The 20134-nt window shown below is 40.9% G+C and overlaps 2 protein-coding genes across 2 annotated transcripts; both read right to left on the bottom strand.

Moving 5' to 3' along the window:
• Positions 1–163: 163 nt before the first annotated feature.
• Positions 164–8688, bottom strand: retsat.2 (retinol saturase, tandem duplicate 2). The gene is made up of 11 exons (XM_069675812.1): positions 8492–8688; positions 7530–7712; positions 7180–7421; positions 6251–6452; positions 5962–6159; positions 5765–5884; positions 2244–2382; positions 2055–2164; positions 1787–1956; positions 1165–1324; positions 164–1065 (listed from the first exon to the last, which is right to left on the bottom strand). Exons 1-11 carry the CDS (start codon positions 8649–8651, stop codon positions 917–919), a joined length of 1833 nt encoding a protein of 610 aa, XP_069531913.1. The 5' UTR covers positions 8652–8688; the 3' UTR covers positions 164–916.
• Positions 8689–10836: 2148 nt separating this feature from the next.
• On the bottom strand, positions 10837–19084 carry nmt1a (N-myristoyltransferase 1a). Its single transcript, XM_069676243.1, has 12 exons — positions 18948–19084; positions 16748–16853; positions 16133–16277; positions 15901–16019; positions 15331–15422; positions 15060–15176; positions 14423–14593; positions 14236–14344; positions 13987–14157; positions 13738–13902; positions 13504–13641; positions 10837–12519 (listed from the first exon to the last, which is right to left on the bottom strand). Exons 1-12 carry the CDS (start codon positions 19049–19051, stop codon positions 12499–12501), a joined length of 1458 nt encoding a protein of 485 aa, XP_069532344.1. The 5' UTR covers positions 19052–19084; the 3' UTR covers positions 10837–12498.
• Between the last annotated feature and the right edge of the window lie 1050 nt (positions 19085–20134).

The raw sequence follows: 20134 nt of genomic DNA, 5'->3' as shown, positions 1-20134 counted from the left end.
GTGAGGCTCACAGAGTTCGGCAAACAAAAACAAAATCAATAAACAAATAAACATAAAAGTAGCGTTTGGGAAGAGGACAGTCGGTTGTTTTAAGACTTTTAGCAGATCAAAGAGCAGACAGGATTTAATTTCAACAAAATTGTAGCTGAACTTTGCAATTAAACGCCAGTTTACACATTTTGTTTATCTTAGTAGCTATAGTGGCAAAGCAAGTCTTTTTAATTATATTAAGACAGGATATATAAGGAATAAACATTGTACATGATAATGGTTTCTACAAACAACATTCTCTAACACACCGTGGTAGTATCGTAGATGTGACATTCAGGTATTAGGACAAAATATGAACAAGAAACTACCCATGGTACACCAAAAAACAAACTGCAACCAGGTCATTGTTTGTACCCTTTAATATTAAAAGGGAGAAACCTCTGTAAACTTGTTACAAACTGCAAACCAAACAGACCACGGGCACTTTAGTCCAAAGGCATTTTAGAATAAAATACAACACAACAAGCTGCATATGAACCTTAACGTAATCAGCGGTTTAGAAAGGCATCTGCATCCACAGTTAGCGTAATGTTCGCTTTGATCTGTGCAGGTGTACTGCTGAAGCTCAACAGCTTCTCACTTTGACATATAACATTCCACGTCTTACATTACTAACAATTTATCAAAACCGTAGTATTCAAACAAGCATTATTGTAGGGTTGCATATTTTTAAAGTGTAGTTACAGTTAAGTGCTTTGAGTTGTTGCGGAAAAATCCCCTTTCCGCTTTGTTTGAGCAGCAATAACTTATGTGTTAGTGAAATCAGGGAGTCTTTGCACACAGGGTTATTTATGGATTTGATGCAAGCTTCATTACTGATTAATTACAGTATATAGCGGTCACTCTGCTCAATGTTGTCGGGTAGTTACTCGTCTTTCAATTTGGCATTTAGGAATTTCATTTTCTTTGCCAAACCGATGGCATCCAGGTGCAGGTTGCGGCTGAGAATGACCGAGCCGCAGGTGAGTGCTCCGGCGAGAGCTCCTGCAAAGCCGCACAAGAACACGTCCTGACCTGCAACAGAAAATGCAACACATAAGATCGTACTGTTGAAGTCCTGTCAGGAATGAAAGGTGATGTCTGGATGGTATTAAGCTGCACAGATGGACAAACCTGTCAGATAGAGGTTCTTCAGGGGAGTCTGAGGTCTCACTGTGGCGTTGAGTTCAGGGCTGAATCGGGCGATGCCGTGATCCGCTCCGTAGATTTCACCTTTGGGAGCTCCGATGTAGTGGGTGTTTGTGATGGGGGTGCCGGCGTCAACGTACTCGATCTAAACAAACACATGTCAAAAAAACAGGAGTATGAACAATGGTATTTCTGGTCTCTGCTTTTACTTGTATTGCAAACAAGCGGCAAAACTGACATCCTTACTTATGAGTGCAGAAAATGAGAGGGAAGATTTTATAGTGTTGAAGCAAACATGGATATACAGCAGTATTTTTATGTGTATGATTGTAAAAGTGCAGCAAAGCAGCCCTTAGCTGCAGCTGCTCGCAATGCATCCTTGCACATGTAGGCACTGTCATCACACAACTGCAATCAGGAGAACTCAGCTACCCAGTCAATTAAAGCAGCCTGTTCTGAATTTATTGCATTAAGTGACTACATTTACCATCAACACAAATTGTATATCCCTTTAAAACTAGGGGGAAAATCCCTTTAAAAAAAGAGCGGGATACCTCAAACTACAAAGAACAGCCGTGAGCAGTGAGGAGGCAGCAGACAACGTTACCTTGTCTCTTGTGATCTTGGGGAAGTTTTCCATAACCATCTCCAGAATAGAGTCAATGAAAGCCTGTTTCAGCTCCTTGTAGTCCTCCGCTCTGTTGGTCACCTTTCCGTCCTTCCACTCCTCAAACCACGCGTAGTTGGCAAAACTGACCAGGCTCAAGGTGGACTTCCCTGATGTGAAGAAAAAAACAGAGTTTTTGTGTTAAAATAAAGATGATTGTTGTGACTCGTGCATTAACATAGCTTCACATGCTAATAAGCTTGTGTACCAGGTGATCTCTCCTCCCAGGTTGAATCTTTAGCAGAGGGCGACGCGACGAACAGGAGGGGGACGTTTTTAGCAGATTCTTCCCTCTTGCCATTCAAATATTCTTCCACCCTGTGAAAGAAAACTCCTGGTGAATTTACATTCTGCATTTATAAATGAAGATACATTCTTGTGATGCGAGACAACGTACAGTTCGTCAAAGTTGTTCTCTTTAAAGATCCAGTAGTTGTCTGCCTTCAGGCCCAGCTCCTCCTTGGTTCCGTTCAGACCCAGGAAAATGCTCAGCCCACCTTCGCCGTTCTTCATCATACTCAGCTGATTCTGGATAGCTGAGAGACACATCGGACAGAGTCACTTTACCAACTGTTCACAGATGTAAAGCAACAAAAGGACTCATTTTATACCTTTTTTAAATTTTATAAGCAAGTTAGTGACTGCTTTCTTTCGGTGTGGGGATATTGGTTGGTCAAAAAAAGCTATTTAAAGTTGTCATCTTGGGGGGGGCGCTAGTGAACCAGCAATGGAGTAGGACGTGTTGAGCCATGCTCCTGCCTAGCTTTTCCAAAATTATTATTTCACTGTGCACTTTCTGCAAATTTTATGTGAATATCACTTTCTAACACATACGAGATACACCGGACTAAGTTTGAACTGCGCACGTTACTTCAATGGCGACCAAGCTCCGTAAATATAAATACGACGGTTCCTCGAGCACGAGGTCCGATGCATCCAAGACACAAGATCAACCACCTGCCCCGCAACAGGAGTCAGCGACACCGCGGACTTGAAAGCGGACATTCTCTCCTCACTGAGAGCGGACATCTCTGTTGTTATCAGGTCAGAGCTAAAGACTTTAACTTTCTTAAAAGTGAGTTGAAAGAAGTCAAGTCTGAAATTGTAAACAACACAGCGGCTATTCGCTCTGAATTGGATAATATGAGGGCCGCTATCGGCGACATGAAAGAATGCCTGTCAACATGGTCGGATGAGGTAACCGCGCTACAGGCGACAGTAAAATGGAGATGGCGAATTTGAGGGAGAAGAGTGAGGATATGGAAGGGAGGATGCGGAGGCGCAATGTACGTATCGTGGGTGTTGCAGAGGAACCCGGTTCAAGCTCCACTGCTTCAGTTTCTAAACTACTGAAGGAAGTTTTGCATCCGGAGAAAGAAATCCTGGTTGATCGCTCGCACAAAGGCCTCGCACCGAGAAAGTCTAATGGAAAGCCTCGGGTTATTGTTGCCAAACTTCACTACTACCAGGATTGTGTTGATGTACTGCGCCGAGCCCGAGAGCAGGGCCCACTTCGCAATTTGCCACTGAAGTGGCACCACATACAGATTTAGTTAATTTCAGAATATTATGAATCTAGAGTTGTTATGAGCAACGTCTGAAATTTAAATGGAGTTTGATCTCCTCTCGACGCACCAAGCAGAAAATCTTATTTTTAAGTCTAGACATGGTTCTAATGAACATGAGGGAAGGCTGGGAAAATTTTAGCATGGATCCACTTTGGATGTGTTTTTCCATAATCTTGACATCCCCTGAGTAGGTCCGGAGCTGGCAGCTGAGCTAGAGGATGATATCTCTCTTGAAGAGGTCGTAGAGGCAATCAGGAGTATGCAAAGCAGTAAATCTCCAGGGCCTGATGGCTATCCTTCCAAACATTCTCAGAAACACTTTCCCCTCTTTTGCTCTCTGTTTTCAAGGAATCGTTCTCCTCAAACTCTCTCCCCCCAACTATGCATGAGGCGACCATCTTGCTTATCTTAAAGAAAGACAAAAATCCCCTTCAGTGTATCTCATATCGCCCAATCTCTCTCTTGAACACAGATGTAAAGCTTCTTGCAAAGCTCTCAGCCCGACGTCTTGAGATATCCCTCCCTTCAATCATTTCAGCAGATCAAACTGGCTTCATGAAGAACCGTTATTCATTCTTCAATATTAGGCGCCTTTTAAATATTCTTTATAGTCCCTCTCCATCCGACGCACCAGAGATTTTGCTATCACTTGATGCTGAGAAAGCTTTTGATCGGGTGGAGTGGGATTACCTTTTTTTACACTCCTCAAAAATTCGGTTTTGGCCCAAAATTTTTATCCTGGATTAAAATTCTCTATTCCTCCCCGATGGCTGGGGTGCGTACCAACAATAACCTTTCTGCTTCCTTTAACCTGCAAAGAGGTAATAGACAAGGATGTCCGATGTCTCCGCTCCTGTTCGCTGTTGCTATTGAGCCGTTAGCACTAGCTATTCGACAGGATATTCATATTAAAAGGAATAAACTATCTCTTTACGCTGATGATTTGCTGTTGTACCTGACGGATCCCCTGTCAAGCCTCCCTAGAATACTAGGCCTATTAAAGAAATTTGACAAAATATTCTTCTTTAGCTCCATAGATAAACTTATATCAGCCTTTATCTGGAACAAAAAAAAAACCACGTATACGGAAAGGCATACTGCAGAGGCCTCGTCTCCAGGGTGGTATGGCACTCCCAAATGTTTTATATTACCATTGGGCAGCCAACATCAGGGTATTGACGTACTGGATGAGTGACATGGGCAACCCCGATACCCCTAAATGGCTAACCCTGTAGAATACATCCTGTAGGCTCACCTCCTTACCAGCTCTACTGTGCTCTGAACTCCCACTGGCAAAACCCATTTCTTATTATACCACTAACCCCATCGTTGCACAGTCGCTAAGAATCTGGATTCAGTTTAGGAGGTCATTTGCTCTCCACAATCTCTCTCTCTGCTCCGGTAGTTAAAAACCACATGTTCACCCCTTCAATATTAGATGGAGCCTTTGGTATCTGGCTTAAGAGTGGTATCTCATCACTACAGGACCTCTATGTAGATAATAATTTTGCATCCTTTGAGCAACTGGTAAACAAATTCAGTATCCCCAGGTCTCATTTTTATAGAAATCTACAATTGCGGAACTTTAAAGCCTAACACTCCGATTGTTTCACTTCATATCCCACATCTCTCTTAGATTCTATTTTTAAGTTCAGGACAGATTTAAGGCAGGTTATAGGTAGGATATATAACCTTCTCAATCTACGTAATCTGACAACTCTAGATCATCTCAAAAACAAATGGGAAGAGGATTTAAATGAGGAGATCCCAGAGGTAATCTGGCAGAAAATGATCTGCCTATAAGGATTCACTCATCGTCCATTTGTCAACGGCATGCTGTTGTACAATTCAAGATAGTACTTCACTGGTCCAAGGTTAGGTTGTCTCGAATTAAACCGGAGCTGGACCCTACATGTGATAGATGCAAGCGAGCTCCTGCAAGTCTATTACATATGTTCTGGACATGTCCGAGACTATATAATTTCTGGCAGTCTATTTTCAAGACTTTCTCGAAAGTACTAGAAGAGCCGTTGAATCCATCCCCTTTTATTGCCTTATTTGGCGTTACACCGCAGTGTGTGTGTCTCAGTAATATTAAGTGCAACATGTTGGCCTTTTGCACCTTGTTGGCCAGGCGACTTAAACTGTTCAGGTGGAAAGACCCTCTCCCCCCTACACATTCCCATTGGATCAAAGAGATTATGCAATATCTTAACCTAGAGAAGATCAGAGTCTCTCTCCAAGGGTCTGTTCAGAGATTCTATGCAATTTGGCAGCCTTTCTTGACATTTGTAGGAAAAATGGAAGCAGAGAACGTAACCCCATATTTGATTTGATAATAATCCCTTACCTGGCATGGCCTGCAGCTCTTTGGGAAGCAGCTTCTGGTAGGTGTTGAAGATGCCGGCGTTAGAGATGACCATCGGGGCACGGATGTGAACTTCCTCCTGACCTTTCATGACGCTCACACCTGAAACCATAAAAACAAACAGTGACCCTCCTCCTCTCCTCTTCTCTCTATAGAAAAACGGAGGACATCACACCCACCGTAAGCTTCGTTGGCGCTGTTGAAAAGGATGCGGTTGACGGGGGCGCGCACTAGAACAGCTCCACCGGCCTTCTCAATGATGGGGATCATGTGGTACGCAATTTCAGTGGCTCCGCCTTTCGGGTACCAGGCGCCGTTCAGGTAGTGAGTGACCAGCAAGCTGTGCATGGAGAAACTGGCGTCTTTTGGCATGTTACCTGCAGATCAGAGGAGGAAAGAAAAAAGTTTAAGAAAAGTGCTGTAGAAATTTATGAATCACAGCAGAAGAAGAACTGCTGTTCAGCCTACCGTAGGTGCCGAAGATGTAGGCGAAAACGGCCCTGAGGTCCTTGTTCTCCGTCAGTCCGTTGACCACTTCAGTCAGGCTGCGGGAAGACATTTCAAAGAAGAAGGACAGACGTCTGGCCAGGCCGGTGTAGACCAGGAACTTAGCCAGGGGGACGGGGCAGAGCTTCAGCAAAGCGAGGAGCCAAATGCCCCGGCCGACTTTCTGCAGATAAAACACAGAGCACACAGTTGATGGCTGCGATACACTGACGACTGTGAGTGCAAGTAGGTTCTGTTTTTTTGGGATGAATAAAAAGATTTTTAAAAAATCAGATGTGATAAAATTCCCTCAAAGAGTTGCTGATAAAGGGATGTAAATTTGGTCACAGCAACTTTGACCTTTGACCATGGAAATCTAATCAGTTCAACCTTCACTCCAAGTGCCAAAAGCCAAGATTATTCCTCCAGGTATTCCTTCACGTGCACAAGAATGGGATGCACTATCTGAAAACACAAGTCCTCAGTCACTGAACTGATAAAGAAAGTGACACTTTATCTGCGTGTCAAAGCAAAACGCTGCTGTTGTAACCCGGTCTGGACGAAATTATGTAACATCTCATCTGAAAAGTTGCCTTGCCAAATTGATCTGACCTTTGATGTACCAACCCTTGAGCGTTACAGGAATATCAGTGACAGCCGCAACAGAAATCTGGATAAAGAGGCCTCACTGTGCTAAAGTGCAGTTTGTAAACACACAGTTCACTGGGAGAAAAGGCATATAGAAATTTGTCTCATTTAAATAAAGTAGAAGAATTAAATAAGTGGCTAAATGATCAGGGATGAATTATTCTACTTTAAACCATGAATGCAAATGTTCCATATTAAAGCTGCATAAAGTCAATGTCTCTTTAAACCCCCTGATCATGATCTGTAATGCAGCAACATCCCACCTTAACTAGCCTCATGTACTCGTCGATGGCCTTCTCCTCTCCAGGGAAACACTTCTTCAGCTCCTCAGGAAAGCGGGTCCTGCCGCTGTAGATCGGGTAGTTGCGGCGGTTTTCCAGGGGTCCGAGCACGACTTGGTCAAACGGATTCTCCAGAGGCTCCCACTGCAGCTGACCGTTAGTCATGCTGTCCAGCATGCAGCGGAAAGGCTTGTGTTCCAGGAGGTCTCCGATGTAGTGGATTCCTGTGGGAGGAAGGGAGACAACATGTGGACACTGCAGGGTTTTATGTGACCAAGATTTGTATGTTTTTTTGCATATTCATTAAAAGACACAAAGGCTTTCATTCGTACCAACGTCAAACTCAAAGCCCTTCTCAGTGAACGTGTGGCAGCAGCCTCCAGCCCGATCATGCTGTTCCAGGACGAGGACTTTCTTTCCAACTTTGGCCAACAGCACTGCCAGCCCGAGCCCTCCGATCCCACTGCCGATGATGACGGCATCCAAGTCTTGAGGTACTTTACTGGCCAGGAAACCTAAAGAAAAAATGCAACAAAGCATCCAAATAAAAGCACGCATACCAATAAATCAAATCGGATTTTGAACATTTTTGACCCCCTGCAGTTTCAATTACAAAAGGTACATTTCAGTTGTCCATGCTTCATGTTACAAACTAACCTGACCATGATTTGAATGAACTGTAACATAAGTTGGGGTCCGGTATCAGGTAGGTCTGCAATTCACTATTACTATATTTATTATGGGTCAATCTTGCAATAATTGTTTTGACTCATCAATCTATGTATTTTACCTTATCAGATAAATGTAAAAAACTATTGAAATATGCCATTTTTACAGCAGTAAAAAGAGAAAAGCAAGAAACCCTCGCCTTTGAGATGATGGGAAAAAAGAAACTTTTATATTTACAACATTTCGTTGCATAACACAAGTTTATTTTGAAGTAAAACTGAGATAATGTTCTGCCATTGTTACTTTGAAAAGGAAAACATATCAAACAATTTGTTTTTAGACTAATATCGATGTCCTTGGCGACCACTAAGCCTGTAGCAAGATATCAAAGTTGTACACAACATTACTGTACAGTGTTTATCCCACATCCTTTAGTGACACTCGGCCCTCACAGCGCTGACTGCACCACTTATGTAAACAGAGAAAATGTTCCTTTATCTGCTTTTTCTAACCGAAAACTCTCCATAAAGTGGATAAAACAACAAACACTTTTATTTCCATGAACTTAAGGTAACTAAAAATAAAGATAAACAACACATTTCATGTCGTTGATAGTTCAACTCACCTTGCTTGAGAACTTTATTTTTTTCTTTCCTGTTGTGAACCATCTTTTTTAAAGGTTCACGAGTGTCCGTCTCAAAGGGATTGGGCCCGGAGCCGCCGAAGACATATTTACATATAAATATGACCAAAGCGACGCAAATTATCCCCACAGTAAGCCACATTATGGCAGGATATCGACCAGCTGGATGCAGCAGGCTGTCGTTCACTGTGCAGTCACTTCCGTGTGAGAGTCGCCTAAGTACCACCTTAACGGACAGTTGATAATTCTGGCCAATAAGAGACGGGTTCCGATACTCGTCAGGCGTCAGACCAATCAACGTCAAGTAAAGTGGGAGACCCATCCTTCGAAACGACCTTACTGTGTTACATAATTACAACAAAAGGTCCGCTTGACCTCGGTTATTTTTGTGAAGAGTATTACGAATTTTATTCGTGAAACCTTCGGAATTAAATCTTAAAACCTTTTAAAAACAAAGGCATATTAACTATATTTTAATAGTATGTATATTTTTTATATTTTAGATATGGTAAATCTGTAGTTTATAAAATTATTTATCTATTTTAATTAGTGCACTGACATGTCAGGTAGAGTAGAGTGTCGTGTAGAGATCAAGTTTTTTCATTATTGTTGTTGTTAAATGAAGTAATGGTATCCATGCAGGGAACCAGCAATATCTGTTTTGTTGTGTAACCATGCTTCTGGTTAAAGTTGTCAGAAGTTATCGAAGCTGAAAAGATATCCGCCACGTGCCTATCCCTCAAAACACCTTGACTGTAGTAGTAGCTTTCGCAAAACTTGCAGGTTAAATACCAAGTCTTCAAAAATAAAAACATGTTAAATAAATTAGTTCAACCAAAAACTAAAGATCTGACATGCCCATTGACATTGGAAAACAGTCATTAGATAACTAATTGTTCTTAAATGTGGGTTCAGTGGTTGTACTAAGAAAAACCTGAGCTCAATGTCCACTTACCAGCTTTTTCCATAGCATTCCCGACCATAAAACCTGATATAAACCTCTATAAAAAAGACAGCAAGTTGTCCTTAAAACCCTGTAAAGCCTGAATCATCAAATAATTGCCAGAAAATTCTAATTCTTGTGTGTTTATTGGACCTTCTGACAAATAATTAAAAAAAAATTAAATAGCAATTTACATATATGAGTTTTAATTTGTATCATATTTGATACATCAGGCATTTTTGTGCAATTTATTGCTGTTTTTTTTATTTTTTAAACAAAGAACATATAAAGACAAAATTTTAACCCATTAAACTTTGAGTTTCCTTCAATATTTTGCTCAAGTAATTTTATTATTATCATTATTATTTAATTAATTTAGTAATTAATAAAGTCCACACTTTCATCTTGTAAGTCTTCCTCGTCACTACTATCTGAGTTTTCCTCAGTACACATTGCAGTAGGAGTCCATTCCTCCTCCTCCTCCTCATCATCTTACCCTAATTGCTCCAAATCACTTGAATTGCCATCCATAATCATCCCCAGGACATCTTCAACACTGAATTCTTTTGCCATCTAAAAATGCACACAAAGAAATACAAATGTATTGTATATTTCTTCTCTAAATTGTTAATTTTTTTGTGGAAATCAATGAGCAAAAGGCAATTATTTACAGTGGAGCAATGGAAACATTCAACTAGTCAATCATGAATGAAAAATCATCATGATACAGCAGGTTGTGATATAAAAATACAATATATGTTATAAATATCTCAATTTTTACTCTAAATATACCTAATTATGTCATTTAAATATTTAATTAGTTTAGTTAAATAATAAAAAGACTGTATTTTGCTTTATTGAATGCATGATGTATGAAATGCAATACAATCACGACTGACAGATTTGCAAATAAATTACCTTATATACCTGCTGTATCTTTTTTGATACACACATTTTCAACACGATTTTATTAATTAGTTTTACTTTGCATCAATCCAGTAAATATTCCTATTGAAGTTTTGGTAACAATTTGAAAGTTTTTCTTACCTTAACTTTTTCAAAATTAGCCAAAATATTCCTGAAAAAAACTTGTGGGTCACTGATCGACAGCTGCCATTTTGGATGTCTCAAGTGAAGGCCTTCTGGTGAGTGAGTTAGTGACCCCTGGTGGATTATCCGGGCGCTGCACGTTTCCGATTGTATACATTAGGTTTTTACGGAAAAAAAAATCACACTGATAATGTAGAGGTCTCAGAAACTCATGTATCAAATATGATACGCTAATTTCTTTTTGCCATATTGATTTGATTAAATTCAGCATTATGGCTACCCTGTGCAGACATAAAGATGAAAATCCTGCCTTGACAGAAAACATGCAAAATCCTCACAGCAACTTCTAGATTTTATTTTTTTGCTCAAAAAAAAAAAAGAAAAAGAAAATCATCGACATCTTTAAAGTCTTTTCCTGCACCAGAACACCATGAAACCCAATATTCTTTTACATCTGTGTGCGAACAGAACCAACATTTCACATAAGTAACACTTCAAGGGGATTTCTTCTAGTCATCATCACCCACCCTGCAATAAGTATTGGAAGTCCAGCTGTTCATGGGCCCAGTTTCAAAATCCATCCTGTATTCTCACTGATGCCGCCTTCATGATTGTAGTTAAAAATGCTTTATCGAGGTGTAACGCCAGCTGCAATGCTCATACTTTATATTATGTAGATAATACTATTGTGTTTGTTGTCACTTCCTAAATAAAGCTTATAAAGGCATACAATTAGTGATGTTTATGCGAGCGTGACCAAAGCTATCCACTATCATGCCTTTGAACAGCAAAGAACACAATATATGATATGTGCATGTAAACAAGTTTCCAGAACTTTCAGCTTTACTCGTTGGTGTCCTATTTTAATTCCTATTAAGACTTCCTGTGTGACCCCTTCATGCAAAAAATCTGCACAACGAGCTGAAAAGTTCTTTAAAAGTACCTAAGGCAATTAAATTTCAACCTAAGTCTTTGCATACATATCACAGTCTGAGCACCCCTCAGGTTGGACATTAAAGCTGCAGCTCAAGAGGTGTCATGACAAATCTGATCCCTGCTGATAAATGTGTTGACCAAACGCCTGGCAGAAAACCTTCAACCTCTGTGCGGCAGTCCGACCCGTCCAAAAAAAAAAAAAAAATGTTTTTGTATCTCCATGGTTTAAGTCAGTGTTTCGGGGCTTCTTCTGTTAGTGCAGTAAGCTGTGGAGGAGCATCATGAAAGTTAATACAGATCAGAAGACAAAACGCACGACTCTGGCATGAACGTCTTCTTCAAGCAGTGCTGAAACAACTCCATAATGACCGACAGAAACGAGGGTTTGATGTGTAAAATAACAAAAGACACTGGGTCAAACGTGACAAGAGAAATCTAAACAGAAGCCCTTATCTGGTGTCCACTTTTGGTATTTATTACCTCACCTTCTTAAGCCTTTATTTCTTTAAAATATTTTTTGATCATTTTGATGTTTTTATCTCTAAAACTGAAGGATGACAGTTTTTTTTTTTTAATTGCAAAAAGCACTTCCAACATTTAGCAATAAAATAAAACAGTAGGTTTTAGTTCGATGTGTTAGGGCAGAATCCGCACTTATGTTTGATATTATTTACATGTTTCGTACGTTTTGTAGGTACGCCAACCATGAGTGTTTGGTATACAGTAATCTGTGCAAACCGTTCCTTGTGTGTATGTGTGTTTGGTACAATCAAAACAGCTCTCAGATGAAATACAGTTGTTTGGGATGATAACTACAATGGCTTAAGGTCCCTGTGATCGAAGGAGGAGGGAGAGCGGGATGACTCTCCCAGCCTCCCCGCCTGGCAGCGGTAGTGCAGGTCAAAGTTCAGAAGGTCAAAAAGTAAAAATGGGCGGTGGGGTTTTTTTTCCTCTCCTGAAGCAGGAAGTCATCAGTCCATCTCGTCAGGTGGTCAGAGTGATGGTGCGGTCTCCTGGCCTGGTGACACTTGTGACTTGTTGTTTATGGCGTAAAGGGATGTCACTGCAGAACCAGCCCGACCTGAAAAAGAACACATTAGGACAGGAGTTACTTTGAGGCTCCAGGGTTTATTGCAGTTAATCTAAGACATTTTAAAACCCTTTCAATACAGATTAGATAAAAAATTTGATTACAAATTAAAACCGCTTTCATGGTCAAAGGATGAAAGTATTTTGAAAAACCAGCAGGGATGAAAGGGCATAGAATTATTTATTCAAATCACTTTTTTTTTCAGTTTTTCCAGCAGCATAAATCAATAATTCTTGATTTTATTATTAATTAAAAATAGTTGGAAGGCTTAACTAGTGAAAAATGATTAATTCATTCACGTTTTGGCTTAGTTGGACACTTTCCCATTATGATATAATGAGCTTACTAGCTGCTGCAGCGAGCAGTAGTGACAGTGATGGCTACAGGGCTGATTGCTCTCTACAAATAGGACTGAACTGCCTCCTGAGACACATTTCAGTTCTGTCGCAATAACGCTCAATTTGTCTGCTACTTATCCCAGCGACAGCGCCTAGAGCAAGCAAGAGGTAATACTAAAAGTGATAACTTTAATTCCTTAATAATCTCGAAGACTTCCATTTAAATAAATGTCTGTTAACGGAGTGGTTCCATCACCCAGCAGGGGTTGGTCTGTCAGAGAGGGTAGGCGGAGCTAAGCGGCTGCTTTTCTGCGACTGTTGCGTGTAAACAGTAATCTACTATGGCTGAACAAACAAAGAAAAGATGGATGACTACAGATACAACTTCAAAAATAAGTGTAAATCCAAAGAATAAATTTGTAAAATGGCAAAGGCTGCATGATGGCGGAGCTTCTTTACGGCGCTGAGGCGTAACCGCAGTGTAAAAAGGGCTTAAGACTTAATATAAAATAGCTGCCAAAATTAACAAAAACTGGAGCAACTTCCAAGATAAATGGAACGCAGCATAAACTCCCAGCAGACCTGCACAGGTCAGGTCACCACTAGGTCGTGTAAAGAGTAATCCCATAAAACATACCTTTTCTGAGCCCATGCTGGGACACTTCCAATTGTACAGATAATACTGTAGATTTCCATCACCGATGCCGAACTTAAGCTTCTCCAAGAAAGTCTTGTTTTCCATTAGATCCAGTGCATTGAAGACATCAAACCCTTTCTGTATTGAAGGATGAGAAGAAAAAATAAACACACGAGTTCCCCGGGAGAGACTATTTTAGAGAATACAAACATGGATTTACAGAGGAACACGAACCGATTTGGCCAGGATGAGGGCATCGGACATGAGGTCGAGCAGTGGGGTGGTGGTGTGCACGTTGTAGAAGGAGTAGGCTGCTTTTAGACTGCGGTGCACAGGGTGGTTCATAATGGTAGAGGGCAGTGTGTAGAAACTCAGGAAGTCAGTCACTTTTCCATCGTTCTGTCAAGAGAACATAAATTTAGCTTTAAGACTGTTTTACAAAAATAAAGTCTGAGGTAAAAAGCCTGTCCAAAGTTTTCTTACCTCCACCAGGTAAGTGTCGATAATGTTCTCCCGGGGCAGCAGCCAGTGTTCTACCTCTTCCTGGTTCATGGCAGGCGCCAGGTGAAACTGGCTCAGGTACTCACGGAGGAGGCGGTGCACCACCGGCACGTCCTTCTTAGTCATTACCCGCAGACCTTGAGTCTTAGGAGCCTAAAAGAGAAGAATAAAGGCGTTGCAGAGCCGTGTTGTCTAACATTTATGTTTGTCAAATGTGAGACTTTCACTGACCTCGGGCAGACGGTACAACTTCATGGTGCGCTGCATAGTCATGTTCCTGCTCAGGTGGGAGAACTTCACCTCGATTAGCTTGCGTGGGTTCAAAGAGCGATGCCAGTACCTTTGGAAAAATCAAGTTTATAAGTTAAGCAGTAAAAGAAGAAGAGAAGCGTTGGTGCACAGTTTCTGTCAGACCCACCTGCATGTGCCCACAGGTTTGGGCAGCACCACTCCAGCAGTGTAAACAGCCTGAAAGATACCCTGCAGGTTGACCCGTCTGGTGATTTCTCTGATCAGAACCGGAGCGACTCGTTTGGAGCGGAGCTTCTTGTGGACGCAGAGGAAGTTGATCTCAACCATTTGCTTTTCTCTAAATGTCAAAGGGGACAGTTCATCAGGTGAGCAACTCTGCAACCAAAAGAGTACTTAAAGGAATAATCGTTATAAATACTGTTAAGAGATTTTCTTACCTAATGCATGTTGCACTTCTTAATTAATTCAATTACAATTCAATGCAACAGCCTTGCGATAACATCAACCTTTATGAGGGTAATATTGTTTACTTCTTACTATACATTTACTGTTCATATCGTAGCTAAAGGTGCTGTTACACTGGATTACATTATACTGAGAGTTGTTTCTCAACGTCTTCATTAAACGTCTATGACAGTTTCAACACAAACTTATTACTGGCATCAAAAAAGTAGACTTGATGGCAGAACAGTTGCACCAGATTGCGTTCAGTGTGTGCCAAATGCAATGGCAACTGACTGTATGTAATGTAGAAGTGAGTTAGACACTAAATCATTACTAAGCAGGGTGTTGCGTTCACTTACATGTCGTAGATACAGATGGAGGCAGGAATGGCACTGATGAAGCCAACAAGCTTTTGATTGGAGTTGACCCTCACCCCACAATGCCACTGGGGCAACCAGCCAGGGGGCCTCAGGGCCCTGAGAAGGAGATCAGTCAGTCAGTAAATGCTACATATTAGTGTCTTATAAAAGACAGTATTTACTCTCTAGATATACAATCTATTATCTAGCATTAAAATGTAACACCCTCGTCAGGTGTTACATTGGAAGAATGAGTTCAGAAGAGAATTACCAGAGCAGGAACTCGGGGGAGTAGTCAAATCTGAACATGTTGTCGTCATCTTCTACATAATTCTCATTGAGGAGAGTGTACAGCTCCTTCAGCTGGATTCATAGAAAAAAGGACAGGAGAAACTTTTAGAACACACAACATCTTCTATAGTCTACATGTGACAATGTGCATATGTGCCTATTATAAATGTGTGAAATATACTTGGTCATGGTCTGCATGAACTCTAAACATCCATGACAGTCATTCAGATGATGCAAAATTCAACATTCAAAGTTCAACTTGCAAATAGAAGATATCCTTTCAGGTGTTTGGTTTCACTTTAAATCAAGTTTGTAAAGATCATCTGCACTCTGCAAAATGTACGTGCATCATCATCATCAGCAGCAATCACACAACTGACGAGAGAACAGCTAGTAGGCTAATATAAGGATGTTCAGATTGGCACTTAAATATCAACTAGCTTTTTATCAAAAAGAAGAAAAGATCACTGAGAGTCCTAGAAGCTGTTACTAAAAGGTGATTTTCTCATGTGCATTGCTGCTCTCAGCATGTGTTTATCCTCTCGCTTACCACAGCAGAGTTCCCCAAGTCGAGGGTGTCCCAGCTGAAGCCCTGTGGGAGGCTGTACGGCTCCTCCCGAATGTGGTCTTTGTCAGGTTCAATGGAGCCGTGCGATGTCACAGTCTCCCCTAAAGAAAAACAAAACCGTTTCTCACATGACGCGAAATAAAAGTCATGATACAGGACGTCCACTTGATTCAAGTTTTTAAAGAGCAGCTGAAAGCCCTGAAGAATGTCGTACCGAGCTTGGGCACAGGTTGTGTGTCCCAGAACTGGTAGCTCCTCCGGGTGGCCTCCTCCATGGTTTTGGCAGGACCTTGGCCTACAGAGAACAGTTCAATGGCCTTTTGGATCTCCTGGAGCTTATCAGCTGGCAATGAATTCACCTGTGTGGAAAGTTTAATATTTAGACAGAAATCAACTCTGTTCAAATAAATTATCTTCTATCCAAAAGAGTTTTAACGTTAGTTGAATGGGCTGAGTGAGATATGATATTTAATGACCTGGATATAATCATGCAGGGTCGAATGAGCAGGAAGCTGCATTGTGATGCAACAGTGTACAAATCTCTACATGCTGCAATGCTTAACAGTGTATTTACAACCAACTCTGCCATCTATGATCACTAGAACACACGGCCATATGCCAGTGGATAATTGAACTAAGTGAAGACATCCATAATTAATTGGATTTACGACTATCTAAGAAACTAGAACAGGATTTCTAGGTGTTTACATCCTTCTGCACCACCGGGTACAACTGTGACTCCAAACTGGTACATAAACATTTTATAATTTCAGGTTGATCCAACCGTATAAACTAACAAGTGTTACTTTAAAAGTGAATAAATTCATGCCTTGGCAAGAGGGTCCTGAGCTGCTTCTGTGGCACCAGATTTCTTCTTCTTTTTCTGCTTCTTTTTCTTCTTCTTGGCACCAGTGTCGTCTCCCAGACCCCTGTCACTGAAACAGCACAGAAATAGAAGGCATCCGTATTTTAGTCTACCATCCCAGAGGAAATTTCTGTCCCGGTCAAAATGGATTATTTTAAATCTCTACCTGGGATATGCCTGCAGCATAATATAAAAACCAGGGGAGAAGCTGAAGACGGAAAAATAGTGGATATTTCTGCTTTAAAACATACCTTAAAAGTCACTTATCAAAGTAACTGATTCATTTTCTGTCTATCAACTAATTGTTTCATATAAATGTGGATAAAAGCTTCCTAAAAATGTTAACAACACACAGCATTTCATTTTTCAGTGGTGAAACAAAAGCACTGTCGCTTTGGAAAAGGCTCGTCTGAACTGTTTAGGTGACAAGCAAACAAAGTTGTTTGTTTACCTGAACAAACTCAGGTGTTGCTCAACAAGCAAGAAAGAAGCACAACACAAAGGCACAAGAAGCTGACGGAACATATGTAAAGTAGAGCTCTAGAAACATATCAGATGTGTCCTCTTTATCTCCCTTTTCAGCTGTTTGAGTCAATACCGGAGATGCAAAGTAGAAATACACAGGTAATCCTGTAACCTCCTTCCACAGCCTTTGTGTCATAAATCCCCATTGTCAATCATTTAAAAGCTAAGAAGCCACACACACCCCCACCCAGCTATCCCATTTTCTGTCCTGACAGGGACCGCATACTTACAGAGGATAATCTCATTAGTGTCCCAGAGAGGAGAGAGGCAAAGAACTGGCCTGTATTTGTAACACCAGCACAGATGGTGAATCACATGATCTCTGGAAGTAGTATCCACACGTGTGTGTGAATGCATGTATGTACAAGAGGTCAGTGAGTGACCAGGACAATAGACAACAAAACATTCAATAGTTTGTTCCACAGGCTTCCATTTAAACAGAGTATGGCCGCTAACAGCCAGAACCTCTCTTTGTTCTGTGTGTGCATGTATCGGGTGCTGGGGATTTACATGTGTTGCTCGAAAAGGGATGTAAACCTCATATATGCATCACTTCAATAAATGATTAGGGGTTAACACTTTACTCTTCCAGCAGTAGGGGGTTGTGTATTGTGCATGTGCATATCTATTAAACAAAATTATGTTTATACTTTCATCAAATTTGTGCTTTCTTTAACTTGTAAAATACTGGACTGTCACCACCCCTCAAAATCCTTAGGTTTAAAGCCCTATCTTGTGGTGAGGGGTCACAAGTAGGCACTGATTTCTTAGAAGAGGTCACAAGCCATCAAAATGTTGGAAATCACTGCCTTACAGCAGCACTTTCTCTCCACTGCTGCCAAATACTGAGGAAGCACTTGTCTTGAGCAGGACACGCCTTAATACTAGCAAGCTTAGGCTCCTTTCATGTGTCACCGCTTGGTAAACATTAACAGAAGTCAATGCCAGGCAATGCAGGATTTCCATAAATCTTGTTTTGAGTTAGAGCTAGTCAGAGCTATGTTGGTCAAGGATCTTTCATATTTCTGTGATTAAATGGGGGATCAGGAGCCCAGACTTGTATTATTACAAAGCTGCATGTGGAACAACGTGGAGGTTTTGCTTGTTTCACTTTTGATTCGACAACTATCTGCAGGGAAATCAGCTTACAGACAATAGAGGTTTGACAGCTATGTTAGCATGCAAGCTAACTCGCTAAATATCAGATGGGGTTACCATGAATTGCATCAGGTACAGGCAGTGAACAACGGCGTGCGACTAACATATCTAAATGATTAAACTTGTTGCAAACATTGTGCAAGTGACACCTGATAACGTGCAATATAACATGTCTGGCACCAAACGCAGTTTGGGTTTTCTACCCCCATACTACGCCTTGCTATCTGAGCTGAAGGAGAGCGAGGCACAGCCCGCCCACATGAGAAACGGAACGCACCATCGCCCAATCATGTAAGAGAACTGGCCGGCTAATTTCTTTTCTACCCAATAGAGTAAAAGCCAGTGGGCGGGACTACTGCCACCGATGGCTGTCTACCCCAACTGGACTGCTCGCCGAGGCTTTAGCTTGAATTAGCTTTGCTTATGTTTACAGCAACGTGACATATTTTACACCGCCATGCTGCTAGGCTTGTCTTCTTACCCATCTTCAAAGTGGTGCTCTTCATTTTCACAGTCGCTGCAGTGTCCATGGTCCTCTACATCTTCTTTCTCCGGCATCGGTGCTGTCTCATTCTCATCCGCCATCTTCAACCAGGAAGTGAGGAGCAACCGCGTGCCATCAACGGCTTTAAACTTGCCTCGATGCTATTGGTTCAGGGGCGGAATGGAAATGTCCTCACTGTGGCCGCTGCGAAGAAGTTGTAAGACATGCTCACAATGGGGTGGCGGTGATTTTGTTTTGAAGCCTTTGCCCTAAATTTTCAATGACACTTATAAAAACGCGGAAATTTAGTGGACCCACATTTGGCTGACTATCAAAATAAATCTGATTCGTTTCACATGAGGGGCGTGTGCATTATGTGCGTAATGTACAAATAGACAAAAATAAAAGATAACCTAATTATTTTACTTGCTGACTTTCTTGCATCTTCAATTTCCTAATATACCATTTTGGGTTTTTTTAAATAGTGAATTAAGAATTATATTTTATTACGGTATCATTTGTATACTTGTATAAAATCTATTTACTGTTGGGTTTGATTTATGGGATTTGTTGACAATAAGACAAATCTTGGATATAATTAATTTACATAGAAATAATATCTGAGTTGCCTTGTTGGGAAAAATATCAAAGACTGGTTGGACAATTTAATCACCCAGTTTCTGGAAACAGGCTTCTGACAAACAAATTAATTCACAACTGCTGAATAGATGGGTTATCAGGAGGAAACAACCCCTTTAACAAGAATTGATTGGATACCAGTGTTTTAGTGCCATTAATATGAAACAGAATAGGTAAGATCAGCCGACAGAATTTAACACAACCCAGAAACCCACAATGTGATCTTATTGCCGGCTTGTTGCTGCTATTTGCAAATTTATTGATCATTTATGCAGCCATTTTTTTTTACAGTTTTAAACTCTTAATAACTCTTTGTTACTATGAGAACCCTTAAGGCAAGAAGGCTGAAAGGATGTGTTGAGTAAAGCATTGTGTAATGCAACATGTTTTAATTTTATTTTGAAATTCAACCAGTAGGATATTGTTACAAATATCCTCTTGCATTTTTTTTTAAAAGTCTCAGCCCTTCTTCATTTAATGTGCCCCTTTAAGCTCCTGCAGCTTAAGTGAAAGCATGAGTTGAAAGCAGTAGGGCTGTTCTAAAG

Source organism: Semicossyphus pulcher, unplaced genomic scaffold (genome assembly GCF_022749685.1).
Source record: "Semicossyphus pulcher isolate SPU_LCO1_2020_fin unplaced genomic scaffold, fSemPul1.0.p SCAF_25, whole genome shotgun sequence".
NCBI classification, from domain to species: domain Eukaryota; kingdom Metazoa; phylum Chordata; class Actinopteri; order Labriformes; family Labridae; genus Semicossyphus; species Semicossyphus pulcher.
This window is presented reverse-complemented; position numbering and strand designations above follow the sequence as displayed.